Source organism: Biomphalaria glabrata, chromosome 6, assembly GCF_947242115.1.
Source record: "Biomphalaria glabrata chromosome 6, xgBioGlab47.1, whole genome shotgun sequence".
In the NCBI taxonomy this organism is placed as follows: domain Eukaryota; kingdom Metazoa; phylum Mollusca; class Gastropoda; family Planorbidae; genus Biomphalaria; species Biomphalaria glabrata.
In genome coordinates, this window is record NC_074716.1 from 25,552,317 (window position 1) to 25,573,766 (window position 21,450).

At 36.9% G+C, this 21,450-nt stretch overlaps 1 protein-coding gene across 3 annotated transcripts in view; it reads right to left on the minus strand.

The window, feature by feature from the left end:
• The window catches only part of LOC106050817 (trichohyalin-like), a 58,374-nt gene extending 37,148 nt beyond the window's left edge, over positions 1-21,226 (minus strand). The window contains exons 1-13 of one of the 3 annotated variants that reach the window (XM_013205863.2): positions 21,117-21,226; positions 20,320-20,516; positions 19,697-20,002; positions 13,542-13,693; positions 6,064-6,240; positions 5,658-5,746; positions 5,375-5,554; positions 3,528-3,782; positions 3,047-3,098; positions 2,413-2,525; positions 2,133-2,198; positions 1,782-1,867; positions 1,585-1,657 (exon numbers count right to left, since the gene is read on the minus strand). In XM_013205863.2, coding sequence (XP_013061317.2) covers positions 1,585-1,657; positions 1,782-1,867; positions 2,133-2,198; positions 2,413-2,525; positions 3,047-3,098; positions 3,528-3,782; positions 5,375-5,554; positions 5,658-5,746; positions 6,064-6,240; positions 13,542-13,693; positions 19,697-20,002; positions 20,320-20,397 — 1,627 coding nt within the window. In that variant the 5' untranslated portion in view covers positions 20,398-20,516; positions 21,117-21,226. Of the gene's footprint in view, positions 1-1,584; positions 1,658-1,781; positions 1,868-2,132; positions 2,199-2,412; positions 2,526-3,046; positions 3,099-3,527; positions 3,783-5,374; positions 5,555-5,657; positions 5,747-6,063; positions 6,241-13,541; positions 13,694-19,696; positions 20,003-20,319; positions 20,517-20,635; positions 20,675-21,116 lie in introns of those variants that run through there. The other 2 variants (XM_056034212.1, XM_013205864.2) reach the window with 2 other exon arrangements.
• Positions 21,227-21,450: the final 224 nt, after the last annotated feature.

Genomic DNA, 21,450 nt, shown 5'->3' on the forward strand with positions numbered 1-21,450 from the left:
ATATGTGATGATTATGTCAGTTTAGAGAAAAAATTTGAAGTAATTTTTAAAATTTCAGTAACATTGTCAAATATGATTAAGTGTGACCTAATTAGAATTTTAATTTAGCCCAAGTACCTAAAACTATTTCATTCCCCCCCCCCCCCCCCCAAAAAAAAAACTAGACAACCTATTTTTGCTCTTTTCCCTGTGCTAGAGGCTACTTATGTGATAATTAAACTTCTACACATAACAAACATTGTACCATTAAGTTTAGAAATCAGTTTTTATTTGTGAGACTGCTACCTAAAATACTTTAAAGTAAACAAAAAGTTTTAATAATGGAAAGCAAAAAAAAACTGAAATTAAATACAGGTACTTAAAATTATTTATTTAAATCTGTTGTTAATTTAATTTCATTTATTTTTTGGCTTTTTACTTGCATTTTACTTCTGTTTTTAATCTCACACAACTAAGCACATGCTCTTTCAAGAGATAACATTAAAAATATGTATTTTAAAATCCTCAGAGGTACCGGTACATAAATAATGTATAATGTCATGGCTATATATCTAATATATAAAGTAGAATGTAAGGAGTATGTATGTATGTCCCACATAGAAATCAAAACCGCTTGACCAATCTTGATAAAACTTGGCATAAATATTCCTATGATCATAGCAGAGACTGGAGTGTATTAGTCACTCCCACAACAATAAGGGCTCAAAAATTAAAATAAAATACCCAAAGTTATCTCTAAATAGAAAGAAAATATTTTAACAAATCGAGTAAACCTGTTTTCATAGTATTTTATAGTTGATATCTGTCAGCTAAACTGGTTAATCCATTTTCACATTCTTCTTTCATTTTCTTGGCAAAATAAAAAAAAAAAGTTAAGTGATCATTTGCCATGTTTGACAAATCTAAATCCAACCCACTAGATCAGTAATACCCAAACTAAGGCCAGCAGGATGCTGGTCATATCCGGCTAGTAGATTTATATTTTTTGTTTCACTTTTGTAATTTAAAGAAAGTTGCAATTTAACTTTAGAGATCTTGCAGTGAGAATACATTTGTTTAATCAACGTTCTATCGTGCCTTTAATAGAAAGGAAATTAAATTAAACATCAAAGAATGAGTCTTCTAAGTGAATAAAAAATGTTAAAGTATACCCATTTAAAAGAAATAAATAAAAAATTATTTTTTTTCCCAAGTGTTTCAATGGTAATAACAATAATGGTGATGATCTCTTCTATAACTCTAAGCAAATTGAACCAAGCTCTAGTTCTGTTTCTCATTTTCCTTAAGCAAAAATCAACTGTTTCTCCTGCTCATCTAAATAGTATGTCCATATTAAGTGATTAACAGTCTGTTTACATCGGTACAGGAGCAGAGTTAATACGATATTGACAGTTTATAATCATTAGCTTAAATAGCATAAGTGATTTAAATATTTATGAATTATGCCATCTAAATTAATAATAATAATATTAAAATAATTAAATAACTTTTTTTTATATTTTTAACAATAAAAATAGACACCAGAATTGTTTTTACTTTGATCAAATAATTCAATTCAAAAGTTTTATTGAATCAAATTCTTACCTCTCTCTTGTTTTTCTTTTAATTGAAGGTCTAACTCATTCATAGAAACAGATGTACTTTGCTCATTTTCTGTCTTTAAAAATAAAAGAACATTAGTTGATTATATTTAAAATATACAAAAAGCAAAAAAAAAAATCTTTTCTTAGATTTTTTTTTTTTACAAAATGGTTAGCAGTATATTTTTCAAAAGTTTATACCTCTACAGGTATTTGAGTGACATATGCTATAGGGGATGTGCCACGAGTAGATGGAAATGGTGTTCCCCAGCTGGCTCTGGACAGTGCTAGATATATTCAAAACAAGAAATGAAAACTATTAAAATTAGAACAAGGCAATCAATATAAACTTGGGTTTATGTTTATCTAAAGACTTTTTTTTATTTTAGATTCCTTTAGACAAATAAAAGAATCTCACTATGCAAGTTTTAATGTTTTGACACATTTAAACCAAAGTTGGTTGTTAGCATACCTAATACAAGGTAAATGTCTATTTATATTTAAAACCTTTGATATTATCAGTCATTCTGGATGATCAGTAGCACCACTTACCATGATCAACATCATGCTCATTCTGATTTATTACAAGTGAACCTTTTTCTGCTTCATTCATTACATCTGAAATTACAATTTAATAAGTAATTTAACAAACTCTGGAAATGGTTTTTAATAGAAACAAAATTGCATATAAAAAAATAAATTTTTAAATATTTGTTATATTTATTGAGTATTCGAGATGAAGTGATAAATTAAGAGCATACTTCAGTATTAATTATCAGTAGTGATAAGTGAGTGTATTCTAAATATGGATGTATGATAAAAAAGTGTATACTTAAGTATTGAGGATAAAGTGGGTGAGCTAGGCCAGGCTGTCTTCCATTAACTGGACTGTTTTCTATTGTCATTTGATTTTGACTGTGCATTCCACTGGGATAAGTCTGATCTCTGAATATAAAAAAGTCAAAAAATTGAACATAACATCTGTTTAAATGTTTGCAAATAAAGGAGAACACAAACAACTTGCAGTACCGTAGTGTATGGGTTTAAAAGCTCCAAAAACATATTTAATAGAATCATACAAAGTAACCAAAAACTGCAGATTTCAAAATTAACTTGAAAGTTCCGATGAGGTTTACACAAATCAATTGCCAATTGTTTAAAGGAGATTTTTAGCTTCAACACCACCAAACTTTAAATATGATTCTTCACTTTTACTGACTGTTATGAAAGACATAAATGTGAGCACAAAACATAATATGGCTTTACTTCAAGCAATAAGAGTTAAAATTCTGGACAACTCAAATATTGAATGTTAAGGCTAATTTTTTACTTTACTATAAATAAAAAAAAAAAGAAGGGAGGAGGGCATTTAAATTTCTGCATATCAAGAGTTTATAAAAGTAAATCAGGTGCCATTAATACCAATGTTCTAGTAGATTAATGCAATAAAAAAAAAATCCACTTACCTTGACCCTTGTTGTTCATCTCCTGACCATGCCTCCTCTTCAGAATAATCACCTGGGAAAAAAAAAACAATACCAGTATTCAAACAAAATAAATTTTTCACCTTCAGATGTTCTGATCCAAGGGGCAGATATAGTATATGGCCCACATTTATCTAGGTTATCATGTGTCCAACACAATGACCAAACCTCTTTACTTTCCCTGACAAATGTCAAGGACACATTAGAATTGGGTGGATAAAAAATGTTCTAAGGACCCGAATTTCAAAAACATAGTGTTCAGTTGGACTCTAGCTCATGACCATTTGGTGTTTACCACTTAATCCCCAAAAACACACATACAAAAATAATTCACCCTAAAAACAATACATAAAAGATGAGGTAAAACTATTTTTAAAGCAGTTGGCTCTTATATAATACCTATTTAAAAAAAAACAAGTACCAGAAGTTTATATTAGGATAAAAAAAAATGAAACAAATTTACCAAAACTTGCATAAGGTACATCAATGTCTTCATCTTCAACTAGTGATGACAAAATGGTTGCAGCCTCAGCCAGCATGTTCTCTCTATCTCCTGTTTCATCTAATTGAGTAGATTTCAAAGTCTTACTAACTCTGATGGTATTTTCATACCAATCATTGTCAGATGACTCCATCTCTAGTTCTGAGCTCACTGACTCAGCATCCTGTATAGATTTTGACAACTCTTCAAAGTCATTGAAGTCTGTGTTAAGTGAATCTGGGGGGGAAAAATATTATGTGTAAGCAATTATTCTATTCTTTTTAATATTTTTTTCCCAAAGATTTGGACACTAATATAAAAAAAAAAAAGTTGATAAAAGTGCATTATACTTTGTGCTTCTACAATGGTGTCTCTATTTAATAACTTTGTTTACCTAGCTAAAGGTTAGGTCAAAACAAATATGAATTAAAAATAAAAGAGAGATCCTGGCAAAGTCAACCCTATCATATCAGGTGGGAGCTATTTGTAAAAATTAAAAATGTTAAACATTTCAAGCTATGACTGGCATGGAAGCTTACAAAAAAAAAACACTCTCAACCAAACAAGCCAAAATTTAGTTCTCAGTAAATGTAATTATTACTTTGTTTTAAACAGTTTACTAGATAGAAACCTACACACAAAAAAAGCAATGTGGAATAGTGAAGTTAAAAGGTATATTTTTGTGCCAATCTTATCATATATATTACAGACGTTACTTCAAAAAAAAGTTCAATGACAAAGAACACTTAAAACCACATATAAAAACATTATGCTCAACACTTCTAGCTTTTTATGATAAACTGAGATTTTCTATAATTGCTGCCATACAATCTTAGCTTTAGTCTAAACAGTATTAGGGGCAAAATGGTCTTTGTAGCAAGCAAGTTCATTGTAGCATAAGCCCTTCTTGACATTATAAGATTAGTTTTTGTTCTAGCTTACTACTGCTTCAATTCTTTCAACTCATTAAGAATGCATGAAACCTCTGTCAATCAATAACACAAATGTTAGCTGTGAAATGGTTGCCAATGACAACTTCCCTTGTTACATAAGAGTGATCTAAATATATCTAGCTGGCTGGACAGAATGAATGCATAATTAAAGAGTGTTATAGCACTCAATTCTTTTACCTCATCTTTATTGAAATCAGTGTTTCCTAAGTGTAAAGAATTTAAAAAGTGAATAAAATGGGACCATTACCAGAATTAGAAGAGGCTTGGTGGCTAAGTGCTTGGCTTCCAAACCAAGAGGTCTTGGGTTCATATTCCAGTGAAGACTGGGATTTTGAATTTCTGGATTTAAGGATGCCCCTGAGTTCAGCCAACTCTAATGGGTACCCAACATTAGTGATATATATTAATGAGGCTAGTTTTCAAAACATCTTATAAGCAATCTAGTATTAATGTTTTAACCTGGTAAATTTGAGACAGATGAGTTTTAGGGCTTCTGCATTGCAACAAAACTAGCCGTAAGCAGGAAAAAAAAAAGAAAAGCTAAGAAACTTAGAGCAGCTGTCAGTTGCTGCTGAATTCTAACAGTAACTTGCTCCTGAAACTACAGATGGGAATTCAAATTCATCTTTGAGTACACACTCAAACTCAAATCAAAGGTCATCTTGGCTAACCAAGAAAAAGCTTTACATAATACTAAGTAGTAAGTATCATTTATTATTATTTTTTTTATAAATGTCATTTTATTATATAATTTGATGATTTAGTCGACCAATGTGACTTCACAACAGAATAACAATAGAATGTGTCATTACACTGTATCATTTTTTTAAAAACTTTTTGAAAATAGTTGTTATAAGAAGTAAAAATTTTAGATACCTTTCAGATCAGCTGATTCTGTTGCTTCAATGACTTCCATTGCTGATGTGGATGAGACATTCCTTTGTAGGCTTTGTGCTGTTTGTGGTCGTTTTCTCCTAATGCTTTCATCAGGGGAGCTAACTTGAGCTGTGGCACTCTTGGATCTTGCATATTTTCCAAGAGATGTTTTGAGAACATCTGTCAATAGACATATAATGTAAGGTACATTAGAATAGTGTAAAATAACATTATAATACTACAAGAATAGTAAAATTTAAACAAATAAATCTTTTTATCCTACCAGGTGTAAATGGTCTTCCCATGTAAGTGACAGATTTGAGTGAGCCGGCCAACTTTTTGCTAGACAGGATCCTATGTCGAGACAGAGCCCTGGAAATTTGTGGCACAATATATTTAAATACAATTTAAATCAAGTAGATTTTAAAAAGTGCTTTATTAGAAATGACCTTTTTCTAAAAAGCAATGTTTGTCTTAAAATACCGGTAGATGAAATAAGAAAGACAAAAAACGTTTCAACTTAAATAAGTTAAAATAAACTGTAATTTTAAAAATTGTACTCATTCCATCAAACTTGCTCATAAAATTATATCATAAAAGTATTTATATATCAAAGTCAAATATTATTCTCTAATTGTAGAGCACATACAATTTACATAGCTGAGTTAACTAACTGTGAGTGAAGTCACCTGGTGGAGCCAAGGCTGGGCGTAGGCGAGGGGGAATGAAAGAACTCTTCTCCATGAGGAGTACAACTTTGTTCCTTGTGGTGAGGCCAAGCTTGTTCTAACTCATCTAAAATTTCCTGTAGTTCTGAAGATCGTGCTTTGTACAATGAAGCTTCCTTGGCACTGTGAGACCTGCAACTAAACAAAGATTATAAACTCTATGTTAAGTTCTGCATAACTTTTGTCTAGAAAAGAAAATGTTGAAGTTATCTGTGAACAAGGTCTAGATATTTTATTTTTATATTGGTGTGGATTTTAACCCAGTGTCTATAATGGAGTAGGTGGAGATTATTCAACTTTATACAAAAACACTCTATACAAAATACTATATACTCTATACAAAAAAAAAATATATATATAAAAATTATACACTATAGATTTTGTTCTGTTAGTGGGCTAACAATATAAGCAACAATCTCTTTAGTGGTTTCAAAGAAAGGAAACCAGATGCCCAGTGACACATAACAAAGTTATCATTGAAGCACATCACTAAAGCATTTAAGTTGTGCACACCTTCTAGAATGTATGCCAAGGACTACTGTATGTGTTAAGTAGTATTGTGTCATTGTTTTATAGGTTAATGATATCACTGTTGTGCAGGCCAAGGATATGTAAGTGTTGTGCAGGCCAAGGATATGTAAGTGTTATGAAGGCCAAGGATATGTAAGTGTTATGTAGGCCAAGGATATGTAAGTGTTATGTAGGCCAAGGATATGTAAGTGTTGTGCAGGCCAAGGATATGTAAGTGTTATGTAGGCCAAGGATATGTAAGTGTTATGAAGGCCAAGGATATGTAAGTGTTATGTAGGCCAAGGATATGTAAGTGTTATGTAGGCCAAAATACACTGGTATGACAAAGTAGAAAACACCAAACTGTGGGAGATGAGTGGACAGAAAAATATAGAAGTGCAGATCTTAGAGAGGAAGTGGAGATGGATTGGTCACACCCTTAGAAAAGATACCAGCAACAGAGCTAGGCAGGCCTTAGAGTGGAACCCCCAGGGAACAAGACGCAGAGGAAGACCAAAAAGAACATGGCGACGCAGTGTACTTGAAGAAGCAGAGAAGACCGGGAAGAGCTGGGACACCATCAAAAAGCTAGAAAGAGACCGTGGAGAGTGGCGTGTTTTTGTCGAGGCCCTATGTTCCATGAGGAACTCAAAGGAGTGATGATGATGTAGGCCAAGGATATGTAAGTGTTATGTAGGCCAAGGATATGTAAGTGTTGTGCAGGCCAAGGATATGTAAGTGTTGTGTGGGCCAAGGATATGTAAGTGTTATGTAGGCCAAGGATATGTAAGTGTTGTGTGGGCCAAGGATATGTAAGTGTTATGTAGGCCAAGGATATGTAAGTGTTGTGAAGGCTTGTCAGTGTCAAAGACAAATATTGCAACATCCGCGTAGGGGTTGGTAGTTTTAGTTTAACTGGAGCGAAATATTTCTATAACCATAATGTGCTAATATGTTTATATTACTTCATTGTTTGTTGTGAATGTTTTTGTGAGAAAGTACTTAAAAAGGGTGTGACGTAATAAAATGATAGTCTTCAATGTCTACATTTATCAACACGAAGTCTCTTCATTAATTGTTATTATTAATGTCTACACTCACTATAGTATTTTATTTATTTCTCTGTGACAACAGAACACATAACTAGACCATAGACTTATCATAAGAAAATATGCCCCTATTAATAATATATTCATAGAAATTCATACTAGTAGTTTCACATTTTACCTTTACCATTTTCAATTCAATAGGTTCATATTTAACATTTATTTTTGGCTTTTATTTTTTTGTTAGTCTGTTTTATAATTTCGATTTTCAAGCTTCACTCAAAATATCTTCGTGAAGTGCCTTCGATCACCGCCAGTAGTGAAGGACAATTGATTACGAATTAATACAGTCAGCGAGACTTAAGCATGAAAAAGAAATGTTTAGTAATTCAAGTGTCAAATACTAATGAACCTTGAAGGTCTACGTTGGCCATTGAGGAAAAAACTATCTAGAGTCGTATGAATCTATATAGTATGAATGCATCGCATATATTGATCGTGTTCTAGGAATAGAAGATACAGTGTTGAAAGTTCCGAAACAAGCTCTATTATTATTATTATTCGATCAAAGATCGATAGCACCCAACATAATACACCAGGTAAATGTGTTGGAACAAATCATTCGTAGACATCGAAAACATGTAGAGTAGGCCCTACGTTCTAAGGTAGCTTAAAATTATCTTATAAATTACAGACGTTCTTTCAAGACAGAAAAATAGTTACGTCCTACGCGTATCCATGTGTTAATATAGTTGTTCATGTTACTTGGAGACTTAAACTTTGGGAGTTTTAGTCACGGAATTGAAATGCTATAGAAGGATTGGCCAACTGGGCATCACAATTGAGGAGATTCGAAAAATAATCAAAATGCCAACCACTGTAAAAAACAACAACAACAACACGCAAATTAAAACTTGATGACCATATCTTAAGGTGTTCATTCCCGCTGAGAACAGAAAGCTACCAGGAAAAAAGAAGAGGAAGACGTAGAAAGCGATGGGAAGACAACATTCAAGAATTTATTGAAATCGTTTCTACTCAAGACATAAGACAAAGAGTTTGAGTTTAGGAACATCGGCACAATTTAGGCCATGTCGTGCCTGTAATCCTTTAAGGATCACTCTCCCTTTACACAATAAGGGCTAAATTCTATACAGTTAAATCATTAAAAACAAGGTCTATTCACAGTTAAAATAGTGCCCGGGTCAGATGAAGGAGAAACTCTTCCAATCACTGGTTTTGATGGCTGATACAGGCAACCGCTCCATGCTCTAATGGCCTAAGTAAGAAGGAGCCCTTTATTCATTTAATTCTGGTATCTCTTGTATAACACTCAAACAGCTTGAAGGTTACGCAACTTTAGGATCTAGATATATACAGCCACTAAGGTGCACAGAAAAAAAAATGATCATTATATTTTATGTTCTCTTTTTCTTTATCTATGAAACATGCGACGAATTTTAATTCTGGTATTGCAGACGTCGGGCACAGCTTTTGTCCACCTTGAAACTCAAACAACACTGTTCGTGAACTTGTTTTGGCCAAATGTCATTTCATTGTGTAAATTGAAGTGATCAAAATGTTTACGTCAGAGCTCTGAGGTATTTAACTCATGATTTAGACTCTAGTGTCTAATGTATTTCTGGCTTTGATTTCGTAGATTAGTTGTATTTAAAAAATGATAGAATAATAAGATGTTTAAAACAGCTGCACTTTTAAAACACAAACTATGGACTAAGTGAAAAAAAAGGGAGAAAACTTACGGATATTAGGCGTACTTTTAGAAAGCATATACATAGAAATATAGGTCTGTAAAAGAAATGCTTTTTCTATTTGTTAACATTCACATTTTGTTATTTTAAAAAAAGTAAATTTTTCCTTTCAGACCTTACGATCTACGAGACAGATAATGTTAAGATCATCTGTTTCTATAGCCAACGGTTAACGAGCAGGGTGTCATGTGGCCAACCGCCTTTACTTTCCCCAACTAAAGTCAAGTAACTATAGATTAGAGCAGTGTTTCTCAAACTGTGTGCCGCGGGAGTTTTCAGAAAGCCACAAGTGCAGCGTTACACAAGTCTGCCTACTAATAATTTTTTTTTACGTTGCGATGACATCCCCACTTGCAATGACCAGTAATAGTAGTGGGTCGCTCCATATTGACGGAAAGGGTTGTTAGCTCTTCAGGTTATGGCCGTTATGGCATTGTCCACTATACAAATATTATTATAATGACTCAAATGTAGGCCGCCTTAGCAGACTCACGTCAGTTCTTGAATTGGTTACGATAATAATGTGATAGTAAATGTTATTGTTTTGTCAGCCCCGTCCTGTTAGTGTAACCCAGTAACCCACAATGCTGGCATGTTGAAAGAATGTGCTCATTAACAGATAGGGGGGGGGGGGTAATTGAATTCCTTTTAAGCCTATATATATGGACAATCTAACTTGAATAAACCAGCATTTAAACTTTAAACAGACAAGAAAGTGTTTGTTAGTCTGTACTAGCCTACTATTACAAATAATAAGCGATGTGTTTCATGTAAATTGTTTAGGTGAATTTTAATAATAACAAATTATCAATAAGCATTATTCATTGTTATCCATGGAGAAATACGTTAGCAAGAATGAAACTGCGCAAGCGTTTAATGAAAAGCAAGGAACCAAACGAAGGTACAAAGAAGATTACATCGGATATGGTTTCATATCTTCGGGACCTGAAGATGTTCCATTGCCATTCTGTCTGATCTGCAATGCAACTCTATCGAATGAGGCACTTGTTCCAAGCAAATTGAAGAGACACATGGAAACAAAACATCCACCTGTAAAAGCGCAACCGAAGGAAAAAATTAAAAAAGTTCCTTTGTCAAATGATACTATCTCGCGCAGAATTGAAGACTTATCGTCAGATTTACAAGATCAAATCTGCGAACACTTCGACGTGACTGACGATGAAGTGTCTCTGCTGTGGTCTCTTCAAGTTGATGAATCCACAGACGTTAGCGACAAAGCCCAGCTGCTAGCTTTTATTCGGTTCATAAAGGATGAAAAATGTGTCAACAAATTCTTATTTTGAAAAGACTTACAAACTACGACCAAAGCCGAAGATATTTTGAAAGTGGTGAACGAAAACATTTTGCTATTCAAACTACAGTGGAGAAACTGTGTCAGCGTTTGCACCGATGGCTGTCCTTCCATGAAAGGAAATAGAAAGAGATTCGTCACTCTTAAGCGTTAAGAAAATCCAAATGTATTAGTTGTTCACTGCATGATTCACATCTTCAAATCTTTGCCGAAAAATTTTATGTCTGTTCTGGATCAAGTGATGGAAGTTGTAAACTTTATCAAATCTCGACCGCTTGCATCCCGACTTTTCTCTCAGCTCTGTGAAGCAATGGACTCAGACTACAAATGTCTGCTGTATCATACCAACGTTCGTTGGCTCTCCAGGGGAAAAGTGTTAAAACGTGTCGTTCAACTCAAGGCCGAGTTGATATCATTCTTGGAGGCTGAAAAAAAAGACTTTGGATTTTCAATTCATGACGAGATCTGGTGGGTTAAGGTGACATTTCTCTCTGATTTATTTGATAAATTAAATTAATTGAATTTGTCTTCAAGGACCATCGGAAACCATCATCACTGCATCCTCAAAACTGAAGTCATTTGGGGAAAAATTGTCTTTGTGGCAAAGTAAGATCTCGAAAGGAGTCTTCGACTGCTTTCCTACTTACAATGAATGTGCTTCAAATGAAGAAATCACCCCCGAAATTTTGGACACTTTGACACACCTGCAGTCAGCATTGCAGCATTACTTTCCAACAATTGGAAGTAATGAGTATGGATGGGTCAGCTATCCATTTGGAAACAATGAAGCTACAAATCTGACAACTGAAGAAGCAGAACAGCTCATAGATTTAAAAAACGATGCAGTTCTTAAGTCAAGTTTTGCCGAGAAAAGCCTGGATGTCTTTTGGATTTCAATCAACAAGTTATATCCTGCAATCAGTTTAAAAGCAATCAAAATAATTCTTCCATTTGCATCTTCATGGTTTTGTGAGTTTGGATTTTCAGCACTGACTGAAATCAAGTCTAAGAAAAGAGAGAGACTTCTTACAATAGACGATGAAATGCGAATTTGTTTGTCGGCTCTGGAGTCTCGATAAACAGGCACACCCTTTACATTAAATGTGATACTTAAAAACGGGTAAAATCTTTTTTCTTTTTTATTCTAAAACAACTGTTGCTCTTCGTGGTGTGCCGCGACATTTTTGTAGTTTTTTTTACTATTCCGCCAGACAAAAAAGTTTGAGAAACACTGGATTAGAGATAGGTGGACTGAGTGACGCCCTAAAAATCCCGAAATACAAATTCTCAATCAAGGACCTCAGGTTCAGCAGAAGCCGAGCGCTTAACCACTCAGCCACTGTGCCCCCACCTTTTGTTATTAAGTCTGGGAAAATTGCTTTTTTTTTTTTTTTTTAATTTTTACTATATCAAACTTAAATTTTCAAATAAACCAAAGTATTCTTATACTTTCTGCCTCTAATATAAACACACAAAGGTACAGAAACTCCAGATTAAAAAAAAAAAGATTCATTATATAATTGTAGTAAGTGTTTGGACCAATAAAATGATCTTATCTTATTAGCAAACACTTCATGGAAATAATAATTGGTCAGAATGATTAGAAACTCAAGTGCGCAGTGTAGTGTGAATGTAGACTTGTGTAAATGTAGGCTAATCAGACATCATGGAGGCTCGAGTTCCAGACGTCCACTCAGTGACTAACACGTCCGCCTTCCATCGTGGAGGTTCGAGTTCCAGACGTCCACTCAGTGACTAACACGTCCGCCTTCCATCGTGGAGGCTCGAGTTCCAGACGTCCACTCAGTGACTAACACGTCCGCCTTCCATCGTGGAGGTTCGAGTTCCAGACGTCCACTCAGTGACTAACACGTCCGCCTTCCATCATGGAGGTTCGAGTTCCAGACGTCCACTCAGTGACTAACACGTCCGCCTTCCATCGTGGAGGTTCGAGTTCCAGACGTCCACTCAGTGACTAACACGTCCGCCTTCCATCGTGGAGGCTCGAGTTCCAGACGTCCACTCAGTGACTAACAAGTCCGCCTTCCATCGTGGAGGCTCGAGTGCGAATTTAGGCTCGAGCATTTAAACAAAAAATGCGTTTGAAAAGGCAGCACGGAAACCTTCTCTCAGATACCTGCCTCCCACCTTAGACCTCCCCCCCCCCAACTGGTCCACAAAAGTGATTGAACCATAGCGTAGTGAGCATGCTATAAGCAGGAAAGTTGCGCTTAACAACAACAGCATAAAAATAATATAAATATTGTCAATCGCACAAATGTATTATTGTTAGTCTAGATCTGTGAACAATTAATTACATGATTGATTCAAAATAATGTTTGCAATTTCACCCAATATAAGTAAGATTTTTTTTTAAAGTAATTTTGTAACCTGTTGTAGCTCTGTCCTGTACCGGCACTCTTATGGTGAGCACCAACGCACTATTTAACAGTGAGCAAGGACATACTGCTCAAAGAGAGTGGCATTCTTTGGTCCAAAACAACACTAAGTAATTAAGGAGTCTGGAGTTCTGGAACTAGATAAGTAAAGAACCTTTCTTCGTGATAACTGGATTATAGACCTGGAGCGACACTAGCAATGGTGTCGTTGGTCTGGAAAGAGGTTTGACAGAAAGGACATGTGAAACTATGGACTAGACAACTAGACTCCATGTAAAATTAAAAAGGCTGTGTTTGTCGCTATAAATAACTATCAATGATATTTACTGTTAATTTTCGTTGAGATGCCTCTCTTCAATCTATTACATTAAAATAAACAAATGTGAACATTAGTACAAACCTAGCTCTGCGTTTTAAGTCTCTAAGATAAAATTTCACATCTGCACCAGGTTGTGAATGTAGATCGCCATCTTTTTGATTTAGATCATGGAGAAAATTGACAAATAAATTGTTTTCTTTATCACTTACGCTCGCAGACTCCTTATCATAGGACTGAAAAACAAAACAAAAAGCAAAAGGTATAATGAGAGAAACTGAATGAAAGTGTGCATTGTACTGGCATCTCCAGTGCACAATATGTCGTAGTGAAGTTAATTTAAAAAAAAAAAAAAAGGCACAAGTCAAACCACGAAAGAGGCGGCACGGGCCGAAACAGATGCGTGAAAGGCATTCGTCGCTCAGAGTATGGGCGTTTTGTAATGCGCGTTATCGTTGTAAAATTATATTCATGCAAAACGAGACGCCTTTTAGCGATAGTACGCTTAGTGAAATACTGGACAGTTTAGTGAAGTACTGGACAGCTTAGTGAAATACTGGACAGTTCGTTCTGACGTGAAAAAAAGAATCCATCTGAAATGTCTTCTTCAAAGAACATTTTGAGAATCTTGTTGCAGACGCTTCTTCCAAAAGCGTTATTGATTGTCTTTCTTTGAACTTGAAACGACTTCTTAGTTGATTTCATGTCTATTGCACTTTATTTGCCACTGATCTATGAATGCTGCAACGCTTTTATATTTTTGAGTAGCTAGGCTTACATTCTCAAAAATCATTTTGTGAATCTTATTTCTTATTTATTGAATGCTTACAACTTGAATGAATAGATGACGTGGCCCGATCGTGTTATTATCATTCTGCTATTTTCTTTCTTCTTCTTCTAAACATACTGAAATTGAGATGTGGCGTAAGAACTTTACTTGTGTCAAAAAAAGCTGTCTCTGTTGTCACCATTGCTTGCCCAGCTGTCACCAAGGCTGACCCTGCTATCACCAAAGCTGGCCTGCTATCAACAACACTGGCGCTATTGTCACCAAGGCTGGCCCAGCTGTCACCAAGGCTGGCCTGCATCACCAAGGCTGGCCATGTTGTCACCAAGGCTGGTCCTGCTAAGGCTGGCCCAGCTGTCACCAAGGCTGGAGTGCTATCACCAAGGCTGGCCCAGCTGTCACCAAGGCTGGAGTGCTATCACCAAGGCTGGCCATGCTGTCACCAAGGCTGGCCCTGCTAAGGCTGGCCATGCTGTCACCAAGGCTGGCCCTGCTAAAACTGGCCATGCTGTCACCAAGGCTGGCCCTGCTAAAACTGGCCATGCTGTCACCAAGGCTGGCCATGCTAAAACTGGCCATGCTGTCAGCAATGCTGGCCCTACTAAGGCTGGCACTGCTTAGGCTGGCCATGCTGTCACCAAGGCTGGCCCTGCTAAAACTGGCCATGCTGTCAGCAATGCTGGCCCTGCTAAGGCTGGCCTTGGTCTCACCAAGGCTGGCACTGCTCAGGCTGGCCATGCTGTCACCAAGGCTGGCCCTGCTAAGGCTGGCCATGCTGTCACCAAGGCTGGCCCTGCTAAGGCTGGCCATGCTGTCAGCAATGCTGGCCCTGCTAAGGCTGGCCTTGGTCTCACCAAGGCTGGCACTGCTCAGGCTGGCCATCAAGGCTGGCCCTGCTAAGGCTGGCCATGCTGTCACCAAGGCTGGCCCTGCTAAGGCTGGCCCTGCTAAGGCTGGCCATGCTGTCACCAAGGCTGGCCCTGCTAAAACTGGCCATGCTGTCACCAAGGCTGGCCCTGCTAAAACTGGCCATGCTGTCACCAAGGCTGGCCCTGCTAAAACCGGCCATGCTGTCACCAAGGCTGGCCCTGCTAAAGCTGGCAATGCTGTCACCAAGGCTGGCCCTGCTAAAACTGGCCATGCTGTCACCAAGGCTGGCCCTGCTAAAACCGGCCATGCTGTCACCAAGGCTGGCCCTGCTAAAGCTGGCAATGCTGTCACCAAGGCTGGCCCTGCTAAAACTGGCCATGCTGTCACCAAGGCTGGCCCTGCTAAAATTGGCCATGCTGTCACCAAGGCTGGCCCTGCTAAAACTGGCCATGCTGTCACCAAGGCTGGCCCTGCTAAAGCTGGCCATGCTGTCACCAATGCTGGCCCTGCTAAAACTGGCCATGCTGTCACCAAGGCTGGCCCTGCTAAAACCGGCCATGCTGTCACCAAGGCTGGCCCTGCTAAAGCTGGCCATGCTGTCACCAAGGCTGGCCCTGCTAAAACTGGCCATGCTGTCACCAAGGCTGGCCCTGCTAAAACCGGCCATGCTGTCACCAAGGCTGGCCCTGCTAAAGCTGGCAATGCTGTCACCAAGGCTGGCCCTGCTAAAACTGGCCATGCTGTCACCAAGGCTGGCTCTGCTAAAACTGGCCATGCTGTCACCAAGGCTGGCCCTGCTAAGGCTGGCAATGCTGTCACCAAGGTTGGCCCTGCTAAGGCTGGCCATGCTGTCACAAAGGCTGGCACTGCTAAGGCTGGCCCTACTAAGGCTGGCCATGCTGTCACAAAGGCTGGCACTGCTAAGGCTGGCCCTACTAAGGCTGGCCATGCTGTCACAAAGGCTGGCACTGCTAAGGCTGGCCCTGCTAAGGCTGGCCATGCTGTCACAAAGGCTGGCACTGCTAAGGCTGGCCATGCTGTCACCAAGGCTGGCCCTGCTAAGGCTGGCCATGCTGTCACAAAGGCTGGCACTGCTAAGGCTGGCACTGCTAAGGCTGGCCCTGCTAAGGCTGACCATGCTGTCACAAAGGCTGGCGCTGCTAAGGCTGACCATGCTGTCACAAAGGCTGGCACTGCTAAGGCTGGCCCTGCTAAGGCTGACCATGCTGTCACAAAGGCTGGCACTGCTAAGGCTGGCCCTGCTAAGGCTGACCATGCTGTCACCAAGGCTGGCCCTGCTAAGGCTGGCCCTGCTAAGGCTGACCATGCTGTCACCAAGGCTGGCCCTGCTAAGGCTGGCCCTGCTAAGGCTGACCATGCTGTCACAAAGGCTGGCACTGCTAAGGCTGGCCCTGCTAAGGCTGACCATGCTGTCACCAAGGCTGGCCCTGCTAAGGCTGGCCATGCTGTCACATTGTCTTAAAAATGTTTGCTAGACGTTTCTTACGTTCATCTATTTCATCACACAGCAAATCATAGAGTAAAAAAAAAAACAAAAACAAATGAAGAAATAATTGAATGATTAAAACTACCGGCCTTTAATTGGTTGAAATATAAATGATTAGAATATATTAACATAAGTAATAAATATTCGTATACAAATTGTGTGATTTCTTTATTAAAATTCGCCCCCCCCCCCCGAAGGGTCGGCCGAGTGGCACCAAGGCTGGCCATGCCATCTTATAAAAATACAGACGTTACTGGGAGCTCCATCACAGAATCATTCCAATGAATGAAGAATGAATGTGGCAAAGCTTTTTACTCCAGCAATGGTATATAAAGCCAGATAGGATTCTACTTCAAAAGAGAAGCAATCAGCGCCAGTGAAATGCCTGTTGTCTGAGAGTATCTATCAATCTATATATATTTATAATCTTCAAATCTTCGTTACTTCAAAAAAGCGTCCCCCCTAGGGCAATCTAGTCAATGTTAATCAATGACTTTAACTCTGCCAAGTCATTGGTTTTCGTGGCTGAATCAAACAACCCATTCCATGCTCTAATAGCATTAGGGAAGAATGAGCATTTGTACGAATATGTCCTAGTATATGCTACAAGTAATTTGCCTTTATCTTTGTGTCTTTCTTAGTATTTTATTAGGCTTTGTTTTTGCATTTGAAGATTATGGTTCGGTGTTTTATGTATGATTGCTAGTTTTTGCTACTTTACTTTTGAGTCTTCTATCCTGAAGGGTCTCTAAATTTGATGATTTTACTATTTAGTGTTACACTAGCCTGAGGGCAAAAACTAAAATCACCCTCGTAAGAGATATGTTAAGAGACGCAGCGGTAGTAGCAGAGTCACAAGAGGAGCTTCAGTTACTAATGTCTCGCTATTCTCAGGCTTGTATAGAATATGGCCTAACCATTAGCACTAAGAAAACTAATGTTATGGGACCACCAGCTACAGCACCACCCTCCATCCTCATTGACAATAACAAGCTGGATACCGTAAATGAATTCTGCTACCTTGGATCTACAATTCAAGATGACCTGTCTCTAGAATAGGGGATAAAAAACACAGGGAAGGCCGCATCGACCTTCGCTAGACTCCGACCAAGAGTTTGGGAAAACCAGTAGCTCACTAGAGCGACCAAAATGGAGGTCTACAAGGCGTTCTGAGTACACTACTGTACGGCAGTGAGTCGTGGACTAGGTACGCAAAGCAAAAGTGAAAACTAAACTCACTCCACTTGCGCTGCCTTCGAAGGATCTTGAAAATCTCATGGAAAGAAAGAGTGTGCAATACTGAGATCCTCGCGCGAACGAGCCTTCCCAGCATGGCTCGGACATATTCAACGGATGAAGGACAATCGCATCCCGAAAATCATTCTGTACGGGCAACTCGCGTCTGGCTCAAGAAAAAACTGGTTGCCCCCACATCCGTTACATGGATGTGATAAAAAGGGATATAAAAATCAGTGAACATTGATACTGACGATTGGGAAGACATAGCCATAGACCGCACTAGTTGGAGAGAGACGGTGACCAAGAAAGTTATGAACAGCGAGAAAAGCGTGACATACGAAAAATGGCCGACTCCTCTACCACCAAAGCGAAAGCCACATTGACCTGCAATATATATGGACGGGAGTGTCTCTTCAAAATAGGGCTCCACAGCCATATGAAAAAGTGTTCAAGATTAACCATAGTCGTTCTACGACTGAAGGAGGCCAATATATATACTCTAGCCAAATATGAATATTCGTTTGTTATGAATCTCACTGCTCTCTCCTTATATAGGCAAAGAGAGAGTAATAGAGATGAAATAAATTATAAATATATAATATCATCCCTAACTACCACAATTGTTATTCAAGAAATAGTCAAATATGATATTCAAGGGGATTGGTTTGTGTGTAAACATTGAGAATCAAAACTAGTCTCTTGTAAGAAATTACAATAAAAACGCTGCAGGACTACTTTATAACAAAGGACATTTGGGACACAAGGCCTTCATCGGGTACAAAACAAACTAAAAAGACAAACAATTAACACAAAACAGGCTTATGGTTAACTTATCTGCCCGATGTTTTTTCTCTATCGAGACAGAAAAGAAATGAGCTATGCTGGTGTAAAAGCGTGGGAACTCAGAAGTGGCGATGATATTTCAAGCCAGGTATTGAATTCGTACTTAGCACCGTCAGCTCGGTGTACCAAAAAGTAGCAACTGAGGCTACACTTGGATAAATGTATAATTATTTATTACTACTTTTATTATATGGAGGTGTGGTAGCTGAGTGGTAAAGTAATTGACTTCTGAACCGGAGGGTCCCAGTTTCGAATCCTGGTGAAGACGGGGCTTTTTAATTTCGGGATCTTTAGGGCGTCCACCCATCTCTAATGGGTACCTGACATTAGTTGGGGAAAAGTAAAGGCGTTTGGTCATTGTGCAAGCCACATTACACCATTGTTAACTGTGGGCCACAGCAACAGATGACCTTATATCAACTGCATTATAGATTACACGGCCTGAAAGGGGAACATTTTTTTTTACTTTCATTATTTAGACATCTAGTAGGGCCTACTATATTTTGATCTACCTAAACTTCTGATTTAGAACTCTTAATATCTAGTCTATAACTAGATATAGATGTAATCTATATTAGATTTACACAAAAATATAAGCAAAGCTAGATAATATAGCAATTAACTGAAAGCAACTTTAAATTTAATAAAGAACTCAGTAATCTGTACACTATGGCTGACTCACCATGTTTTTTATAGCCAAATTTATATTTATATCTTTTTTTTTTACTTTGAAAATTGTAATGGTCAAACTAAAGTTTTCCCTATGCAGCCAATAAGCTAGTAATTCTCTACAACATACATCAACAGTTAAATTTCTAGGAAAATCGTTTGAGTTGTTTCTGAGATCAGTGTCCAGGTTCCAGCCACCACCCCTCATGAAATTGTGACTTGAATAGAGGTATTGTAAAAATATAAAACCTTGCAAAGAAAAATCCTTCTTATTTACTTAAACACACAAACAAAAGATACAGTTTGTAAGGAGGTTGTTCTTACCTTATCACCAAACTGCAAAATAGATAAAGAAAGTCTCTCTAATGTCTTTAATTTTAAACTTAGATCAATAATATTTTTATGTCTCTTTATTTTTCTGTTAGGTTGAACATATTTCAAGGACTCTTTGGGCTCTTCATCAGGAGCTGTAAATAACATTAATGCACCTTTGCGTGTTAAATATGTTTTTGGTAAATCCAAATGTCCACCATCAGCAACTGATACTGCAGAAATGGCAGAATGAGGTCTTGGAGTTATTCCATGTCTATGTAACATTTGACTAGAATCAATGCTTGGAAGGTTTTCCTCCTGGAAATGTAAACAATGATGTTTATTTTGTCTTAGAAAAAGCTCTCTTTCTTTTCTTTTTTTTTTTGTCTAATTATAATATGCAGATATAGATGCATACTATATTTTAAAAACAAAATGGAATGCTTTAGACACTTTAATAACACAATAAGTAGTTGTTGCATATCTATGCATATTCTATGAATCTCCTTATCAGATTTTTAATTTCTATGAACTTTTAAGATTAAAAGTAATTAAATGTAATAGCAGTAGGCCTACATAATCATCAATTATCCTATCTAGATTTGGATCTATATAGCAATAAAAATATTTCTTACTTGAAATTTATAACTGTCAATTACTCCTGTCCATGTTCCATATCCTCTGGAAAGATTACTAAGTAAACTGGTAGACATTTTGTTATTTGTTACTTTTTTTTTTGTTCTAAACCATGGACTCTACATCCAGGTCACACTTAGCTCTGGTTAAATCATCTAGATGAGTGTGCAGATGGCAGACTTGCCAGAATATTGATCTAGTATTATAATAAAATTATTATTTAAGGACTTTGAATCTCTATTTCTCTACATAAAAATTTGGTTATCAAGATGTAATCTTCAATTAAGACTTAAATCTAGATCTAAGACTACGTACATAAGTGACCTAGCAGTTGAGACTAGTTGAGTTAGAGTCTGGATCTCTGGTAGTCTTTATATTACTTATAAAATTCTATAAATAATAATTGTAGATCTACACACAAAAATAATGCTCAATTTTTAGATATATAATAGGCCTACTATAATTATAATCTATTAGTATTAGATCTAGACTATATAATATATATATATAAATATACTCATAATTCTGACAGTACTGTAAATGGCTAATCTAACACTAATTGTAATCGTCTAATAATCTAGAATTCTAGATCGAGATAGATCTATCATCTTGTATTCTAGTAGTAGACCTAGTGAACAGATTTTTAAGATACTTGACTTAGTCACTTATACTAAGATTAACATTAAGATATATTATATCTAGATCTAAATCTAGATCTGTAAAAAAATTGTTAATTGTTTATTTCTAAATCAAAACAATAATTAGATCTATATCGTTCACAAAAACTTAAATGCACCATGATCTTCATTGAAACTCATTGTGATTGTCGATCTAGATCTATTTCAAACATTAAAAAAAAAAAAAGAATTTGTATCTCCTATGACGCTATAAACTCCAGGAAGTTAAGTTGTCGGGAGAAATCATTTATTTTAAATAATTTTCTTCCTTATTTTTTATCTAAAAATTTATTAAAACTATAAACTATGACATTTGCTTAAAAATAAATTACTTAAAATATAATGTTTTAGACAATTTAATGAAAAACTACATAAAATTATTTAGATCTAGATATATAATCTAGAATAGATAGCGGTATAGGATGTTTCTCAAACTTTAAAAGAGACACTCCC